Below are 20543 nucleotides of genomic sequence, written 5' to 3'. Positions count from 1 at the left end.
GTGTCTAGAAAAACAAAGGAATTACGAAGACCTCTTTGAGAAAGCGTTGGATTGAGAACATGTGCTTTGTTGTAGGAAAACATGATCTGTTCCCTGTGTTTAGATGGTTTCTCAGGTCCAGATGGTTCGTCTGACAGCTCATGGACATAAACACTAGCTTTAAAATATTAAATCACCCAGAGTCAAAGATGAATACCTTCGACGCAATAAGAATCGAAGTGGATGTCCAAAGTGATTGAATGGGAGCATTCCTCTTGTGGAATGTGTTCCACCTCACAGAACTGGTAGAAGCATTTTATCAGGACATCACAGGAACTCCTCGGAACAGTTAATACCCGAAACATCCTGGATATTTGGACATTGCACAACAGTAAAATGCATCAGGAGGTCGGCATAGCTCAAAAGTGGAACATTTGACTGCAGACCCAGAGGTTGAAGGTACTTATAAAAAAAGCTGATAAAAGTGTCGGCTGAATGAAAACGATGACAGCCCAGTAGGTCTGACAGCACAAGCATACAGCTCTCCCCAAGCAAAAACATTGTATTAAAAGTGTATAAACACAAACATACTTGGATATAATTAAGTTGGCAATAAGCATGTGAATATTCCAAATATGTACATTTTAAGTACACTCCCAATTGTATAGAAATACATATAATGAAAATGTATTTCTTAAGATGTCATTTAACTTTAGAGTCAGTCAGGGATCTGTGTGTGTGTGTGTGAGAGACTGTGGCTCAATCATCTTGAGATCATCTTGAGTCCAAGAACATGCAGTGTGGTGTGTGACGTTGTGTGGACCAGTGGTTCATGACAAACAAGCCTGAAAAAGAAAAGTGTGTGACACCATGTGGAGCTGCAAACCACAGAGCCACAAATCTGACAAGAAATATACACAAGTGCGCCACCAACGGGCACGGCATGAGTTTCACACATTTAAGAGCCCATGTTGCTGCTGGGGTCGGCTGTGAGGCTCTGCACAGGACGGAGCTCCCAGCTCAGCTCCCCAGCGGGCCTCCAGCCCACAGGGAACTGTCCAACCACTCACAGTGAAAACAGCAGCCAAGTGACACAGCTACAATGGGTTGTGCAACACTTTCCACCCAGTTCAGGAAATTGCTCCTACTTGCTACATACAGAGACACATGCACACACCATAAAGGAACAGCGTTTCCAAACATCCAGGGCTTTGAAGTCACAAGTACATTTAGGGTCACTGCAGTAGCCTCTTCCTATTTAAACCACAATTCACACTATTTACAGTTAAAGTATGTTAAAGTATGTACACTTCTAGATCAGTTTAGAAAAAGTACACCAGTCTACAATCTTAAGTCAAAAAAGACACAATGATGTTGGTGCTACAGAGTTCATCTGGTGGAAGCCTGTCAGTACAGGGCCAGATGGACAGGACAGCACCAGCACTAGGAGAGAACCAGGACCGCTGGGCAGGGTCAAACTAATGAAGTGTTATAACTCTGCAGGGACCACAACAGCTAGCTGCAACAAATCACACTTCCCACGTTCAGCCTCCTTATCTGAGTGTGTTATTGGTGAGGGGCCGGGGCTGGAGCCCTCCCCTAGCCACCAGGCCTCCCCCAGGCCTCCCCTAGCCCCAGGCCTCCCCCAGGCCTCCCCTAGCCCCCAGGCCTCCCCTAGCCCCAGGCCTCCCCCAGGCCTCCCCTAGCCCCCAGGCCTCCCCTAGCCCCCAGGCCTCCCCCAGCCCTCCCCTAGCCCCCAGGCCTCCCCTAGCCCCCAGGCCTCCCCTAGCCCCCAGGCCTCCCCCAGCCCTCCCCTAGCCCCCAGGCCTCCCCTAGCCCCCAGGCCTCCCCTAGCCCCCAGGCCTCCCCCAGCCCTCCCCTAGCCCCCAGCCCTCCCCTAGCCCCCAGCCCTCCCCTAGCCCCCAGCCCTCCCCTAGCCACTAGGCCTCCCCTAGCCCCCAGCCCTCCCCTAGCCCCCAGGCCTCCCCCAGCCCTCCCCTAGCCCCCAGCCCTCCCCTAGCCCCCAGCCCTCCCCTAGCCCCCAGCCCTCCCCTAGCCCTCCCCTAGCCCCCAGCCCTCCCCTAGCCCCCAGCCCTCCCCTAGCCCTCCCCTAGCCCCCAGCCCTCCCCTAGCCCCCAGCCCTCCCCTAGCCCCCAGCCCTCCCCTAGCCCTCCCCTAGCCCCCAGGACTCCCCTAGCCCCCAGCCCTCCCCTAGCCCTCCCCCAGCCCCCAGCCCTCCCCTAGCCCCCAGCCCTCCCCTAGCCCCCAGCCCTCCCCTAGCCCTCCCCTAGCCCTCCCCTAGCCCCCAGGCCTCCCCTAGCCCCCAGCCCTCCCCTAGCCCTCCCCCAGCCCCCAGCCCTCCCCTAGCCCTCCCCCAGCCCCCAGCCCTCCCCCAGCCCCCAGCCCTCCCCTAGCCCCCAGCCCTCCCCTAGCCCTCCCCTAGCCCCCAGCCCTCCCCTAGCCCCCAGGCCTCCCCCAGCCCCCAGCCCTCCCCCAGCCCTCCCCCAGCCCCCAGCCCTCCCCTAGCCCCCAGCCCTCCCCCAGCCCTCCCCCAGCCCTCCCCTAGCCCCCAGGCCTCCCCTAGCCCTCCCCTAGCCCCCAGGCCTCCCCTAGCCCCCAGCCCTCCCCTAGCCCTCCCCTAGCCCCCAGCCCTCCCCCAGCCCCCAGGCCTCCCCTAGCCCCCAGCCCTCCCCCAGCCCTCCCCTAGCCCCCAGCCCTCCCCTAGCCCCCAGCCCTCCCCTAGCCCTCCCCTAGCCCCCAGCCCTCCCCCAGCCCTCCCCTAGCCCCCAGCCCTCCCCTAGCCCTCCCCTAGCCCCCAGCCCTCCCCCAGCCCTCCCCTAGCCCCCAGCCCTCCCCTAGCCCTCCCCTAGCCCCCAGGCCTCCCCCAGCCCTCCCCTAGCCCCCAGCCCTCCCCCAGCCCTCCCCCAGCCCTCCCCTAGCCCCCCGGCCTCCCCCAGAGAGCAGATATTTCTTCCTCAGTTATTCTGTATTCTACTGAAAACACATTTGTTCCAAGATTCCTCTAGAACGTAATGCGCTCTAAAAAGACCACTAAGTCTGATCATTCATCAACCATGACATTCATCTTCATCATCATCCTCCGCCTTTGTGCTTCTGTGACCCTCCTCTTCCTCCTGACGGTTTGCTAATGGCTTTAACATCCCCAAAGTTACCTAAACTCCCACAATAACAGGCTTCTAAATTACCAGAAATAAATCCCTGCATAAAACACATCTGAGCCAAACTCCTATCTAACTGTTTATCATGTCGCCTTGTAACATATTACAATGTTCTAATGTCTACTCCAGACATCAGGACCTCCTATCCTAAACATAAATCATCCTGTCTTTGAACATCATCACAACAACATGCAGGGTTTGTGAGAGGGGAGGTGAGGGGGCAACAGAGACTTTCTGAGGTCAGAGGGACTGGAAGGTAAACATCCAGAGACAGAACTGTACACAAGTCAGTCAACAGCTGCCCAGGGACAACATGGTTGAAACTGATTCTTGAATTCAGAACCTTAATAGAAGGAAAGGTAGAGCCAGGAATGGAGGAGAAGAGAGGATGAGAGGTCAATGGAGGAGAGGACAGGAGAGTGGAGGAGAGGTGATGAGAGATGAGGAGGTTGGAGGAGAGTGGAAGAGATGCAGGGAGAGCAGGGCAGGGGTGAGTTGGAAAAAGGAGGATGGGAGAGAAGAGAGGAATACTGCTGTAGTTTGAGTCGTCATAAAGAATGTGGTGCAGATGGATGATGTAGGGAGGAGAGGTTTGGCAGGAGCTGCTGCTGTGTGTGAGGAGAAGGCCTCAGAGCCACAGCCTGACGCCACGTGAAGTCTTAAAAGCTTGCTGCTCTGCCGTGTCAGGAGGAATAGTAACACTAGCTTGCTGCTCTGCCGTGTCAGGAGGAATAGTAACACTAGCTTGCTGCTCTGCCGTGTCAGGAGGAATAGTAACACTAGCTTGCTGCTCTGCCGTGTCAGGAGGAATAGTAACACTAGCTTGCTGGTCTGCCGTGTCAGGAGGAATAGTAACACTAGCTTGCTGCTCTGCCGTGTCAGGAGGAATAGTAACACTAGCTTGCTGCTCTGCCGTGTCAGGAGGAATAGTAACACTAGCTTGCTGCTCTGCCGTGTCAGGAGGAATAGTAACACTAGCTTGCTGCTCTGCCGTGTCAGGAGGAATAGTAACACTAGCGTCAAGGGTCAGCAAGACAAGGAGAGACTCTTTATTTCCAGGATCAGTTAGTGCTTTGTCTCCTTCTGCCTCAAGCAGGAAAACAGCTGACACAATCCTGCTAGCCTTCCTACTAGCCTTGATGCAATTCTTCCTGGTGCCTTCCTGATAGCCTTCCTGATAGCCTTCCTACTAACCTTCCCGATAGCCTTCCTGCTAGCCTCCATGCGTGCCTTGATGCTAGTCTTCCTGCTAGCTTTAATGCTAGCCTTCTTGCTTGCCTGTATCCTGGCAGCGGTGTGGACTACATGAATTGGTGAAAGCCTCACAAACTACCTAAACTACCTATCTAATCGCTGAAGGTGTTGTAGAAGTAATGATGTGTTCTAAATGACTGAAGTGGTTTTAGAAGTAATAAAGGTGTTCTAAATGACTGAAGTTGTTCTAGAATGACTAACTCTTTAGGACCATCTTAAGTCTCAACATACCAAGTCGCTTTTAACTACTGCACCTCAGCTACATCCAGTTCCCCTAGGGAATGGTCAAGTCATGATTTAGGGAAGTAAACTTGAGGAATGCATTTCCTTTTCTTTCCATACATTTACATGTATATTTCATTTATCCATGTCTAAATAAAGGCTTCAAAGCTTTAGTGGAAGTTAACAATCTATAAATGTTCTATTTCAGTCTAAAAGCAACCCCCACCCTCCATCTGGAAAACCCAGGCCAGCAAGCCGTATGGCCGGGGCTGTAGAACAACTGCTATCAATATTGTGACGAGCAGATGTGTGCTTAGAAAACCTGACTGTTCCTGTTCCTGAACACATCCCAGGAGCACGTCCGGGCTGCCGCTCTGCATGCCTGGAGCCTGATGGGATAACCAGGGGCTGGGCTGGGGCACTGCAGGCCTGGAGCCTGATGGGATAACCAGGGGCTGGGCTGGGGCTCTGCAGGCCTGGAGCCTGATGGGATAACCAGGGGCTGGGCTGGGGCTCTGCAGGCCTGGAGCCTGATGGGATAACCAGGGGCTGGGCTGCCGCTCTGCAGGCCTGGAGCCTGATGGGATAACCAGGGGCTGGGCTGCCGCTCTGCATGCCTGGAGCCTGATGGGATAACCAGGGGCTGGGCTGGGGCACTGCAGGCCTGGAGCCTGATGGGATAACCAGGGGCTGGGCTGGGGCTCTGCAGGCCTGGAGCCTGATGGGATAACCAGGGGCTGGGCTGGGGCTCTGCAGGCCTGGAGCCTGATGGGATAACCAGGGGCTGGGCTGCCGCTCTGCAGGCCTGGAGCCTGATGGGATAACCAGGGGCTGGGCTGCCGCTCTGCAGGCCTGGAGCCTGATGGGATAACCAGGGGCTGGGCTGGGGCACTGCAGGCCTGGAGCCTGATGGGATAACCAGGGGCTGGGCTGGGGCTCTGCAGGCCTGGAGCCTGATGGGATAACCAGGGGCTGGGCTGGGGCACTGCAGGCCTGGAGCCTGATGGGATAACCAGGGGCTGGGCTGGGGCACTGCAGGCCTGGAGCCTGATGGGATAACCAGGGGCTGGGCTGCCGCTCTGCAGGCCTGGAGCCTGATGGGATAACCAGGGGCTGGGCTGGGGCACTGCAGGCCTGGAGCCTGATGGGATAACCAGGGGCTGGGCTGGGGCTCTGCAGGCCTGGAGCCTGATGGGATAACCAGGGGCTGGGCTGGGGCACTGCAGGCCTGGAGCCTGATGGGATAACCAGGGGCTGGGCTGGGGCTCTGCAGGCCTGGAGCCTGATGGGATAACCAGGGGCTGGGCTGCCGCTCTGCAGGCCTGGAGCCTGATGGGATAACCAGGGGCTGGGCTGGGGCACTGCAGGCCTGGAGCCTGATGGGATAACCAGGGGCTGGGCTGGGGCTCTGCAGGCCTGGAGCCTGATGGGATAACCAGGGGCTGGGCTGGGGCACTGCAGGCCTGGAGCCTGATGGGATAACCAGGGGCTGGGCTGGGGCACTGCAGGCCTGGAGCCTGATGGGATAACCAGGGGCTGGGCTGGGGCACTGCTGTAGAGTGATGTTACCTCAGGTACCTCAACACTGCATTGATGACGTCGTCCCCAAGAAGGTTGTCCGGTCTTTCCCCAATCAGAAGCCGTGGGTTGATGCTGCGATCCGGGCCAACCTGAGAGCGCGTACTGTCGCCTTTAACTCTGGGGACCCTGATCAGTGCAGGAAGGCCAGATACGACCTTCTGAAGGCCATCAAAGCAGCGAAAAGGGCCAACAGGACCAAGGTGGAGTCCAGATACCATGGCTCTGACCCCAGGCACATGTGGAGTGGACTTAAAGCCATTACAGACTACAAAGGGAGAGGCTACAGTGAGACCCAGTCCTCTGTCCTACTGCCAGACGAGCTGAGTACCTTCTACGCTCACTTTGAGAGGGACAGTGACCCCCCTGCAGTGGAGTTACCTGAAGGCCTAGCCAGTGGTGTGCCTACAATAACTGTAGCTGAGGTGAGGCATTGCTTAAAAAAGATAACACTCGCAAGGCACCTGGCCCAGATGGCATATCAGGTAGGGCCCTCAGGGGCTGCGCTGACCAGCTAGCAGGGGTCTTCAGTGACATCTTTAACCTCTCCCTCAGCCTGTCTATACTCCCCACCTGCTTCAAGAGGACCACCATCATCCCTGTGCTCAAGAACACCAAGGTCACCTGCATGAATGACTAACGCCCGATAGCACTGACCTCTGTCATCATGAAGTGCTTCGAGTGGCTAGTCAAATCATTCATCTGCGGCAACACACAGTTCCAACCTCTTTGTTAAGTTTGCTGACGACACAACCATTGTGGGCCTCATCTCTGACCGTGACGAGTCAGCCTACAGAGAGGAGGTTGATACCCTGACATCATGGTGTCAGGACAATAACCTCTCTCTCAAGGAGATGATTGTGGACTATAGGAGGCGGCAGGAGGAGGAGCATGCACTCCTACACATCAACGGATCCAAAGTGGAAAAGGTCAGCTTCTTCAGGTTCCTCGGGGTAAACATCAGCAATGTTCTCACCTGGTCTGTTCACACGGACAAGGTGGTCAAAGCGGCCCGGAAATGTCTCTTCTTCTCGAGGAGACTGAACAAGTTTGGCATGGACTCAGTCATCCTCACTAACTTCTACAGATGCACTATAGAGAGCATACTGACTGGTTGCATCACAGTGTGGTATGGGAGATGCACAGACAGGGACCGCAAGGCCCTACGTAGTGTAGTCAGGTCTGCTGAGTTCATCATCGGCAGGAAGCTCCCAGCCCTACAGGACACCTACCACACACGATGCCTCAGGAAAGTTGGTAGGATTCTAAAAGACTGTTACCACCCATCCTTCAGTCTTTTTACCCCGTTTCCTTCAGGCAGGCACTACCGAAGCATTCGGTCTCGCACACGCAGACTGGACTACAGTTTCTTTCCAAGGGCCATCAGGCTTCTGAATGAACATTGATATGGACATCAATACACTGTTGACACTCACACTAGTCACTTTACACACTGTCACTTCAGCTACTGGTTGCTCTTACAGCTACTGGTTGCACAATCAGCAATATTGCACTAACTTGAACGGAACTTAAGGTGTAGTGTGATGTTACCTCAGGTGTAGTGTGATGTCAACTCAGGTGTAATGTGATGTTACCTCAGGTGTAGTGTGATGTTACCTCAGGTGTAGTGTGATGTTACCTCAGGTGTAGTGTAATGTCACCTCAGGTGTAATGTGATGTTACCTCAGGTGTAGTGTGATGTCACCTCAGGTGTAGTGTGATGTTACCTCAGGTGTAGTGTGATGTCACCTCAGGTGTAGTGTGATGTTACCTCAGGTGTAGTGTGATGTCACCTCAGGTGTAGTGTGATGTTACCTCAGGTGTAGTGTAATGTCACCTCAGGTGTAGTGTGATGTTACCTCAGGTGTAGCAGGGTTGAAAGTAGCTGTGAGGACCACATCAGATTGCTTGTGCAGCTTGTGGAGGTAGGCGCTGTGACGAAGGTCATATACATAGGCCTGTCAGGACATACCAGGAATCAGAGTCATTAGAGTCAAACTCATACATTTGAGCCAGATTCAGCAGGATTCTACTGTGCTAGAGAAGGATTCTATTGTGTTAGAGCAACATTTTACTGTGTTAGAGCAGAATTCTACTGTGTTGGAACAGGATTCTACTGTGTTAGAGCAGCATTCTACTGTGTTAGAGCAGCATTCTACTGTGTTAGAGCATAATTATACTGTGTTAGAGCAGCATTCTATGGTGTTAGAGCAGGATTCTACTGTGTTAGAGCAGCATTTTACTGTGTTAGAGCAGGATTCTATTGTGTTAGAGCAGCATTCTACTGTGTTACAGCAGAATTATACTGTGTTAGAGCAGGATTTTACTGTGCTAGAGCAGGATTCTACTGTGTTAGAGCAGCATTCTACTGTGTTAGAGCAGGATTCCACTGTGTTAGAGCAGAATACTACTGTGTTAGAGCAGAATTCTACTGTGCTATAGCAGGAGTCTACTGTACTAGAGCCGCATTTCCCCCCATCTGCCCTATAAACAAACAAACTGTGACTGTGTGGAAAATATCACAGAACGAGATATGGTTTAAATTTTGGAAACCCTTCTAGCTTTGAGGAGGAAGAGAGGGTGAGGGAGAGCGAGAGGAGGGTGCACACAGATAAACCAGATGCTAGAATGTTTGTAACCAGACGACGAGTCATCACATTCCTGCAGCTGCTTGTTATTAGGGTTCCCTGGAACGCCTGTGAGCACGCTCCCTGAAAGAGGCTTCCTGAACACGTCTAGCCACTGCACATCCACACCACCACACCAAACACATCTACTGGAGTCCTGATTCTGCCACTGCACATCCACACCACCACACCAAACACATCTACTGGAGTCCTGATTCTGCCACTGCACATCCACACCACCACACCAAACACATCTACTGGAGTCCTGATTCTGCCACTGCACATCCACACCACCACACCAAACACATCTACTGGAGTCCTGATTCTGCACTGCACATCCACACCACCACACCAAACACATCTACTGGAGTCCTGATTCTGCCACTGCACATCCACACCACCACACCAAACACATCTACTGGAGTCCTGATTCTGCCACTGCACATCCACACCACCACACCAAACACATCTACTGGAGTCCTGATTCTGCCACTGCACATCCACACCACCACACCAAACACATCTACTGGAGTCCTGATTCTGCCACTGCACATCCACACCACCACACCAAACACATCTACTGGAGTCCTGATTCTGCCACTGCACATCCACACCACCACACCAAACACATCTACTGGAGTCCTGATTCTGCCACTGCACATCCACACCACCACACCAAACACATCTACTGGAGTCCTGATTCTGCCACTGCACATCCACACCACCACACCAAACACATCTACTGGAGTCCTGATTCTGGGGATAAGGGTAACATTAGGGTTGTTTTAGGGTTAAAGTCGGCCTTAAGGTTAAAGTTGAGTTTGGGTTTTAGTTAAAATTAGGGTTAAAGTCTGGGTTCGGTTTAACGATTTAATATGACTATATAGGGACTAACTGGTGTCACAAAGATATAGTAAATTATAAATTCATTGGAGCTTTTAGAAATCTACCATACTGGTAGTATATGGTCTGAGTTAGTTTCTACAGGTTATGTTCTACAGGTTAGGTTTTATTAGGTTAGGTTCTACAGGTCAGGTTCTAGGCTGAGCAGATTAAAATAAGTTTTAGGAATGTTTCCTTTTAGAGGATGGAAGTTCTTTTTTCCATGATTGTCTTGTGAAATACTAAGACAAGTCCAAATGTCTCCGAGCCGCTATCCCACTACCACACACTGCTGCTTCCAGGAAACGCTGAACGTCCTTGGAGGACGCTCCCTGCTCTCATTCTTCAGGACTCTGTGTTTCTGAGATTAATATCAACCATCGGCGTTCATATTTCAGCCTGCGCACCGCTCTCACTGAACACACACACAAGGAAACACACACCACCTATACATTGTTTGCTCTCACTGAACACACACACAAGGAAACACACACAACATATTACATGTTACTCTTACTGAACACACACACAAGGAAACACACACCACCTATACATGTTGCTCTTACTGAACACACACACAAGGAAACACACACCACCTATACATGTTACTCTTACTGAACACACACACAAGGAAACACACACCACCTATACATGTTGCTCTCACTGAACACACACACAAGGAAACACCACACAACCTATACATGTTGCTCTTACTGAACACACACACAAGGAAACACACACCACCTATACATGTTGCTCTTACTGAACACACACAAGGAAACACACACCACCTATACATGTTGCTCTTACTGAACTCAACACACGGATGCATGCACACACACGCATGAACACGCACACTCACACAGACATGCACAGACATGCACACGCACACACACACACAGACATGCACACACACATGCACACACAGACACACACACACACAGACATTGCACACACACACCAGGAGGAATGAGAGATAAAGGAGGGAAGAGGCACCATGAGAGAACCCTGAAGAGCAAGTTCAGACTGTGGAGAAGAACAGTTCTCTTTCTCTCTCCTCTCTCTCTCTCTCTCTCTCTCTCTCTCTTCTCTTTCTCTGCTCTCTTTCTCTCTCTCTCTCTCTCTTTCTCTCTCTCTCTCTCTCTCTTTCTCTCTCTCTCTCTCTCTCTCTCTCTCACTCTCTCTCTCTCTCTCTCTCTCTCTCTCTCTCTCTCTCTTATCTCTCTCTCTCCTCTCTCTCTCTCTCTCTCTCTCTCTCTCTCTCTCTCCTCTCTTCTCTCTCTCTCTTCTCTCTCTCCCTCTCTCTCCTCTCTTCTCTCTCTCTCTCTCTCTCTCTCTCTCTCTCTCTCTCTTCTCTCTCTCTCCCTCTACTCCCTCTATCTATCTATCTATCTTCTCTCTCTCTTTCTATCCTCTCTCTTTATGTCTATTCTCTCTCTCTTTCTCTTCACCTCTCTTTCTCAGGCATGCAAACAGCTCAGGGGGTAAAAAAGGTGTGAAGGATATGGCAAACCCCCTACCCTCTAGGTTGGTCCAGGGGCATGGTCCCCCGGACACATCAATCTGGTGCACAAACGGATGCTTGCACACACACGCATGAACACGCACACACTCACACACTTTGAGAGCAAAATTAAGAGGCTAGATCTATGTAGAATCTGTGCTTTTGTAAACGATGTAATGTTCTTTTAACCATAATTTTTTTTTTTGTATAGCATACAATAAAAAAAAAAAAATCTGATTGGCTGTGAGGTTTAGGCATTAGGAGTGACGATTGGTTCCAGAGCCAGTTGTAAAGTAGCGAAGCACGGGTAAAATGCTGTTGGCCATATTTTCTCATCTGATCTGCACGAATCACGTAGGTTACCAATTTTTGTTTCAAAAAGGTGAGTCTCACCTAAAGGAGAGGAGTTTGCATGCCTGCTTTCTATCCCCTCTCTCTCTCTCTTTCTATCCTCTCTCTCTTTCTATCCCTCTCTCTCTCTTTCTAGCTTCTCTCTCTTTCTATCCCCTCTCTCTCTCTCTTTCTATCCCCTCTCTCTCTCTTTCTATCCTCTCTCTCTTTCTATCCCCCCTCTCTCTCTCTCTCTCTCTCTTTCAATCCCTCTCTCTCTCTTTCTAGCTTCTCTCTCTTTCTATCCCCTCTCTCTCTCTCTTTCTATCCCCTCTCTCTCTCTCTTTCTAACCCCTCTCTCTCTCTCTCTTTCTAACCCCTCTCTCTCTCTTTCTAACCCCTCTCTCTCTCTCTTTCTATCCCCTCTCTCTCTCTCTTTCTATCCCCTCTCTCTCTCTCTTTCTAACCCCTCTCTCTCTTTCTAACCCCTCTCTCTCTCTTTCTAACCCCTCTCTCTCTCTCTTTCTATCCCCTCTCTCTCTCTCTTTCTATCCCCTCTCTCTCTCTCTTTCTAACCCCTCTCTCTCTCTTTCTAACCCCTCTCTCTCTCTCTTTCTAACCCCTCTCTATCTCTTTCTAGCCCCTCTCTCTCTCTTTCTAACCCCTCTCTCTCTCTCTTTTTAATCCCTCTCTCTCTCTCTTTCTAACCCCTCTCTCTCTCTCTCTTTCTAACCCCTCTCTCTCTCTCTCTCTTTCTATCCCCTCTCTATCTCTTTCTAGCCCCTCTCTCTCTCTTTCTAACCCCTCTCTCTCTCTCTTTCTAACCCCTCTCTCTCTCTCTTTCTATCCCCTCTCTCTCTCTCTTTCTAACCCCTCTCTCTCTCTCTTTTCTATCTTTCAGATCAGTTCAGGATGCTTTATTGGCATGAATGTTCAGGTTAAACAATATTGCCAAAGCAGTCCACAGTGAAGGTATACACAATATACAATATATAATTTTCTACACGTATCATAACATAACTAGAGAGGGTACAATTTCTGGGGAAATTGTAGGGTGTGCTTGCTTGCGTCGGTTGCACAGGGGTCCGTTTTTAATGACATTTTTACAACTGATGTCTGTATATTTTATATAAAAATGCATACAGTCAATGGGTGCGTTCGACTTCCTGCGGCCGCCTGCAGCCGGCTGCCTTGAAGCTGAGAATGCCATTGGTTGCTTCAAGTCAGCCGGGCTGCAGGCGGCTGCAGGCGCCGCCGGCGCCGCATGAAGTCGAACGCACCCATTGACTGTGGCTAGCAAGTTAGCCACCGTTAGCTTCAATTTTCGCCACAAAAACTTAATTTCTACTTAAACCGTGCAACGGAACGTAAATACAAATACAAGCAACTCAATCGCTACCAAGACGAAACTTTTGACATCGAGGTTGTCTATGTAGTCCAAATATTGACGAAGGGGTGTGAAGAGAAACAATAATAATAATATATATGTGAGAGAACAAAGGTTGTGCCCTTGCCGAAGACAAAGCACACCCAATAAGGAGTCTAACTAACTATAATAATATAACAAACTAAAATGTAAGCTTTGTTTGAGTGTGATTATAGAAAAGTAAAACTGATAAATACATGTTAAGATATAGAAAGGTTTCAACAATCATAAAATGTTGATTCGCTGTCCCTCAAGTTGAGACATTGAGATACATATCTAGTGGCAAGACTTGCTGTCGGCCCTTCCCAGCTTCTCTCTCTTTCTATCCTCTTTCTCTCTCTCTATCCTCTCTCTCTCTCTCTCTCTCTCTCTCTCTCTCTCTCTCTCTCTCTCTCTCTCTCTCTCTCTCTCTCTCTCACACCATGGAGTTTAATGCAGACCTGTGTGGGGGGGCAGGGATCCTCAGAGTGCCTGTGAGCTGCTGCAGGACCTGCCAAAGCTCAGGTCAGACCAGAGGGAAGCCTTGGAGGTGGGACTCCCTCTCCAAGAGCTCACTGCTGCATTCCAGCAGCTGTTGGTGGGGAAGTCCCCAGGGCTGGGTGGCCTACCAGCTGAGTTCTACACACACTTTTGGGGCTTTTTGGGTCCTGACCTACTGGAGGTTTACCAGGAGGCTTTTGGGGAACACATGCTACAATGCCTATTTCTCTTTTATGTTAGGACGACAATATATTATCAAAATTTTTGGCCAACAGGCTGAAGTTGGTGCTAGAGAGCATATTGCACAGAGACCAGTCCTACTGTGTTCAGTGTTTCCTCTAGGATCTTTTTTTTGCAGTGGGGGCAGGTCTGCAGGTTAATGTAATATGTCTAATAGCTAATGTAATATTGCACATATTTTTGTCCTATTTCCCATAAAGAAATGAAGTTAGGCTACTTAATGACACCTTACAGTCATAAAGTATGTTCTAAATGGCATAAATGCTGCCAATTAATAATTGACCTAACTTTTTGTAAATGGTCAGTAGCCTAGCCTATCGATTAAGGGGCCACTCGGAAGCATGTACGCTGTCTGCTTCATTTGATCTTGATAGGCTAAGCATTCTGTAGCTAATAATAACAATATACCCACTATTTATTAATTAAAACTACTTCAGCATAATAATGCACCTAAAATACAAAAGTGAGCAAGGGCAGCAATCGCTATCGAATCGACGTGCAATTTCGCTAGCAGGGGAAGAATAGCCTACAAACAACGAAAATCACCAGTTAATTTAAATTAGCAAGAACTATAGACTAATACAATAACAGCCTTAAATTAACTGACAACATAAGTTATACGACTTAGCTCTACAGTTCTCAAGGACGCACACACGCAGTCTCAACTGCGCTGTGAAGCGCGTGTCCGTGCTATCCTCCGATACGCTTTCTAACAATCACTGCTGATAGACTGCCTAAAATTTTGTACAGCACTATTTCTGATACCGTGGCGGCAGAAATTTAGCTGTGGCGGCCGCTACGGAAAAATCAACATAGTGGAAACACTGTGTGTTCCAGGAAGGTCAATAATGAATAACATTTTTGTTATTCAGGAGGTCATTGATTGCGCAAAGCTGGGGGGATATGATTTGGCTATTCTGTCAGTTGATCAAGAAAAAGTGTTTGACCGTGTTTGTCATCCTGTTTGAAGTGATGGATTAATTTGGGTTTGGGAATGTGTTCATGTCATGGGTGCGTTTGTTGTATTGTGATGTCTCTGTGATGGTGAAGGTGTGTGGGGGGGGGGGTTGAGCCGGCCAGTCCCAGGAGAAGGATTAGGCAGGGGGGTCCAATGTCAGGCCAGGTGTATGCTCTGGTCATAGAGCCAATGCTATGCTGCTGTAAAAGGCAAACCGGCAGGAACCGGAAAGATCCATCCTGTCATTCGGGGTGGCTGGGTGTGGTTCCCTGGAGCACGGGAACAGCTGTGTGGGGTTCCCTGGAGCACGGGAACAGCTGGGTGTGCTTCCCTGGAGCACGGGAACAGCTGGGTGTGGTTCCCTGGAGCACGGGAACAGCTGGGTGTGGTTCCCTGGAGCACGGGAACAGCTGGGTGTGGTTCCCTGGAGCACGGGAACAGCTGGGTGTGGTTCCCTGGAGCACGGGAACAGCTGGGTGTGGTTCCCTGGAGCACGGGAACAGCTGGGTGTGCTTCCCTGGAGCACGGGAACAGCTGGGTGTGGTTCCCTGGAGCACGGGAACAGCTGGGTGTGGTTCCCTGGAGCACGGGAACAGCTGGGTGTGGTTCCCTGGAGCACGGGAACAGCTGGGTGTGGTTCCCTGGAGCACGGGAACAGCTGGGTGTGGTTCCCTGGAGCACGGGAACAGCTGGGTGTGCTTCCCTGGAGCACGGGAACAGCTGGGTGTGGTTCCCTGGAGCACGGGAACAGCTGGGTGTGGTTCCCTGGAGCACGGGAACAGCTGGGTGTGGTTCCCTGGAGCACGGGAACAGCTGGGTGTGGTTCCCTGGAGCACGGGAACAGCTGGGTGTGGTTCCCTGGAGCACGGGAACAGGAAGGCCTTCTACATGACATCTGTCAAAGTGCTGCATCAAAGGACACTGTTGGAGGTCCGCTAAGTGGACTTTAGTTTCAGCACAAAACTCATCCCTGATAGGATGCTGGCACACCCTGTATAAGCCTCCTACAGAGAAGCCCACAGCTGATCTGCAGTGGAGGATTATCCACGGGGGCCATCGCACGTGGCACAACTGGATCCTATGGTGGGGATGTCTGTTCTGAGACAGACCATGAGTCAGGCATATTTTTTATTTAACGTTTTATCTTTTTGTTTGAATAGGAGTAAGTAAGATTTTTGGTTTATGACTTGTGGTGTAACTGTTGGTTAGCTGGTAGTTTTGACTGCCCAATAAAGATTTCTTCGGTCAAAGTCTCTCTTTTTCTATCCTCTCTCTCTTCCCCTCTCTCTCACTCTCTCTCCTTTCTCTTTCAGGATATAGAGAGAGAGCTACAGAGAGGAAAGAAACAGAGGTACAAAGAGGAGAGAGAGAGGAGAGAGGGAAAGAGGTAGGCCAGACAGATGAAAGCATTACCAGTTTAAGTAAACATCCCAGAGATACTAGCAGGACGACAGCTCCCTCCTACTGGCCTCCTGCAGGTCCCTGGGCTCAGAACGAGACATCCACACGTACACCAGAGCCAGTCTATAACTTATCCACATCTGCATCAGAGCCAGTATATAACTTATCCACATCTGCACCAGAGCCAGTCTATAACTTATCCACATCTACACCAGAGCCAGTCTATAACTTATCCACATCTGAACCAGAGCCAGTCTATAACTTATCCACATCTGCACCAGAGTCAGTCTATAACTTATCCACATCTGCACCAGAGCCAGTCTATAACTTATCCACATCTACACCAGAGCCAGTCTATAACTTATCCACATCTGAACCAGAGCCAGTCTATAACTTATCCAAATCTGCACCAGAGCCAGTATATAACTTATCCACATCTACACCAGAGCCAGTCTATAACTTATCCACATCTGAACCAGAGCCAGTCTATAACTTATCCACATCTGCACCAGAGCCAGTATATAACTTATCCACATCTGCACCAGAGCCAGTCTATAACTTATCCACATCTACACCAGAGCCAGTCTATAACTTATCCACATCTGCACCAGATCCAGTCTATTACTTATCCACATCTACACCAGAGCCAGTCTATAACTTATCCACATCTGAACCAGAGCCAGTCTATAACTTATCCACATCTGCACCAGAGTCAGTCTATAACTTATCCACATCTGCACCAGAGCCAGTCTATAACTTATCCACATCTGCACCAGAGTCAGTCTATAACTTATCCACATCTACACCAGAGCCAGTCTATAACTTATCCACATCTGAACCAGAGCCAGTCTATAACTTATCCACATCTGCACCAGAGCCAGTATATAACTTATCCACATCTACACCAGAGCCAGTCTATAACTTATCCACATCTGAACCAGAGCCAGTCTATAACTTATCCACATCTGCACCAGAGCCAGTATATAACTTATCCACATCTGCACCAGAGCCAGTCTATAACTTATCCACATCTACACCAGAACCAGTCTATAACTTGTCCACACGTACACCAGAACCTGTATATAACTTATCCACATCTGCACCAGAGCCAGTCTATTACTTATCCACATTTACACCATAGCCAGTCTATAATTTATCCACATCTACACCAGAGCTAGTGTATAACTTACAGTAACTATGTTTCATAATACTCAACTGTCCTACAGTAACTATGTTCCATAGTATATTTTACTCTTGCACTAACTGTGCTATTATAGTAACAGTGTATTCCAATAGATCATGTTTTTGCAGGCTTACTCACAGGGTGTTGCTCTACTTTCTATATGCACTATTTGTATGTCACGCTGGATAAAATGAATGAATACGTTATATTTATAAGGAATATCAAATGTTTCTCATAGATTTGACTGTTCCAGACAGTTGCAGATCTCCTCTACACTGCTCCCTGGGTGTGAGAGCTCAAATGGAGCAATATTTAGTCAGCTGCAGATTGACGAGTTTAGCAGTTTTTATGTATATTTCCGGTCAATGTATACACACACACAAGCATCACACACACACTCTCTCTCTTTGTCCCTTACACACACACACGTTATAAATGGTTTCTCAGGTATTTGAAGGATGTAACAGAGAGCAGGGTGCGTCCAGGTATTCCTGGACAGGTAGCAGAGGTCACAGATGGTAGACAGCTCCACCTGTCTCACCTAGGTGACTAATCAATCTCCCTGACCACCCTGCTCAACAACACTGACCCCCCGGCCCCTGCACACCAGAGGTCAGCCCCTGGCCAGGGGCCGGGGGCTTCACACTGTTTCCTGAGACCTGTGGAGCAGCGGGTGTCTTTTCTAATACTCTGCCGTTACGGACAGTTTCACACTCATGTACAATGCAGTGGAAGAGAGTTGGAAATTATCATTGGACCAACACAATCTCAACATTGTATTCTGGTTGTTGATTGGTTAGGGAGGACGTCACAGATCCCGCCTTGAGGAGGACAGCAGGGGCCCCCGCCCACCCCAGGGGATATTTTCCAAAGAAGAGAACAAAATTATCTTATAAATAATACAGAGATTTGGTAATGGTTTATTTCCACCAATCAATCTTTTTTTTTTTACTCCCTATTGCCTCTCCAAACTGGAGGAGCACCTTCCTCTGCCTCCCTGGAGCAGCCTCCTCTGCTCTGGAGGACACTCCATCTCTAGCTCTGCTAGCAGGCTAACGGCTAGCAGGTTAGCTGGCTAGTATGGTTAGCAGGGTTATTGATTTGCTTGGTTATGGGTAACAGGGTTAGTCTGGTTAAGGATAACATAGTTAGCATGGTTAGTGGTTAAAAGGGTTAGTGGTGAATTGTTTAGCATGATTATCAGGGTTGGTGCTGAGCTGTTTAGCATGGTTAACAGGGTTAGGGCTAGCAAGGTTAGCATGTTTAGCTGGGTTAACAAGGTTAGGGCTAGCAAGGTTAGCATGTTTAGCATGGTTAACAGGGTTAGGACTAGCAAGGTTAGCATGTTTAGCATGGTTAACAAGGTTAGGGCTAGCAAGGTTAGCATGTTTAGCGTGGTTAACAGGGTTAGGGCTAGCAAGGTAAGCATGTTTAGCTGGGTTAACAGGGTTAGGGCTAGCAAGGTTAGCATGTTTAGCGTGGTTAACAGGGTTAGGACTAGCAAGGTTAAGGTTACTCACACAGCCGTCCTCGGAGCCGGAGCAGATGAAGCGTCCACAGGGGGAGAAGGCACATGTGCAGAGGTGGCAGCGGTTCAGGTGGTTACCATAGCGACGCACACACCTGATATGGAAAGCACAGAACATCACGCAACACTAACCCCAACCCTACATAACACTAACCCTAACCCCAGACGCTTAGCAGACGCTATTATCCAGAGCGACTTACAGTAAGTAAAGGGACATTCCCCCCGAGGCAAGTAGGGTGAAGTGCCTTGCCCAAGGACACAACGTCATTTTGCACAGCCAGGAATCGAACCGGTAACCTTCAGATTACGAGCCCGACTCCCTAACCGCTCAGCCACCTGACTCCCAGGGTTAAGGTTAGGGTTATCACTAACCCTAACCCCAACCCTACATAACTCTAATCCTAACCCCAAACCTTCCATAACCCTAATCCTAACTCCATCCAAACATAACCCTAATCCTATCCCCACGGTCCATTCCTATGTGATGTGATAAATCAGAAATGGAAGTCAAATGTTTCCACCGGCCAGTGCACACAAAATAATCAGTCAGACATTCAGTCTGACTGATGACGGCAGGGAACCTCTAACATTTCATCTTGACGTTTTCCTGAAAGGGAGAGAGGGACAGAGACAGGCGGGAATGCGAAAGAGAGGAGAGAGAGAGAGAAATTAGAGACAAGAGTGAGAAGAAGGGGATAGACGGGGAGTTTGAGGGAGAGGTGGAGAGAGGGAGAAAGGTAGAGAGAGACTAAGAGAGAGACAGGGATGAGAGCGAGACAGACAGAGGGAAAGAAAGATGAGACAGAGAGATGAGAGAGAGAGGGAGAGAGTACTAGTCAGAGAGATTGCTTCTACAGCCAGCTGCAGCCCAAATGCATCATAGGAGAGAGACAGTCCTCTGTCATCACTTACAGCTAGGAGGGAAGTCTAGGAGCTAGGATGGTCTAGGAGCTAGGATGGTCTAGGAGCTGGGATGGTTTAGGAGCTAGGATGGTCTAGGAGCTGGGATGGTCTAAGGGCTAGGATGGTCTAAGGGCTAGGATGGTCTAGGAGCTGGGATGGTCTAGGAGCTGGGATGGTCTAAGGGCTAGGATGGTCTAAGGGCTAGGATGGTCTAGGAACTAGGATGGTCTAAGGGCTAGGATGGTCTAGGAGCTGGGATGGTCTAAGGGCTAGGATGGTCTAGGAACTAGGATGGTCTAAGGGCTAGGATGGTCTAGGAGCAGGGATGGTAAAGGGGGGAGGACAGGTGGGTGGGTTCTCACCTGAGAGAGCGCAGGTCCCACAGTTTCAGCCCATCTGTGACTGCACTGGTGAGGAACAGGTTGTAGGAGTCTGGAGTCTGACAGCTGAACATAGAGCCCTGTACACACACACACATACGTGTACACACACGTACACCACATACATACACAAACATGCACAGAATACACATTGTTACATTGAGATAGTGGTTCAGGCTAAAGAAAGAGAAAAGGAGAGAGAGGAAAAGAAAGAGTGAAAAGGGGAGGGAGGGTGAGAGAGAGAGAGAGAGAGAGAGAGAGAGAGAGCGAGGAAGAAAGGGGGTGGGGGAAAGAGAGGGGGCTGAGAATGAGAGAAGGCCTAAAACCATGTTGGTAGACAGTGTTTCTCTGATGGAATGGAAACTAATGTGTGGTTGTTTTCCAACCCTCCCCGTAGTTCCTACAGGAATCTACTGCTTTCACTCTCTCTCTCTTTCACTCTCTCTCTTTCACTCTCTGTTTTTCACTCTCTCTCTCTCTTTCACTTTC

General features: G+C 49.8%; 1 protein-coding gene across 1 annotated transcript in view; it reads right to left on the bottom strand.

Moving 5' to 3' along the window:
- The window catches only part of wdr27 (WD repeat domain 27), an 84261-nt gene that overhangs the window by 8794 nt on the left and 54924 nt on the right, over positions 1 to 20543 (bottom strand). The window contains exons 21-23 of the mRNA XM_062464475.1: positions 20037 to 20134; positions 18764 to 18866; positions 8072 to 8170 (exon numbers count right to left, since the gene is read on the bottom strand). Of these exons, the coding sequence (XP_062320459.1) occupies positions 8072 to 8170; positions 18764 to 18866; positions 20037 to 20134 (300 nt within the window). The remainder of the gene's footprint in view (positions 1 to 8071; positions 8171 to 18763; positions 18867 to 20036; positions 20135 to 20543) is intronic.

Source organism: Osmerus eperlanus, chromosome 6, assembly GCF_963692335.1.
Source record: "Osmerus eperlanus chromosome 6, fOsmEpe2.1, whole genome shotgun sequence".
In the NCBI taxonomy this organism is placed as follows: domain Eukaryota; kingdom Metazoa; phylum Chordata; class Actinopteri; order Osmeriformes; family Osmeridae; genus Osmerus; species Osmerus eperlanus.
This window is presented reverse-complemented; position numbering and strand designations above follow the sequence as displayed.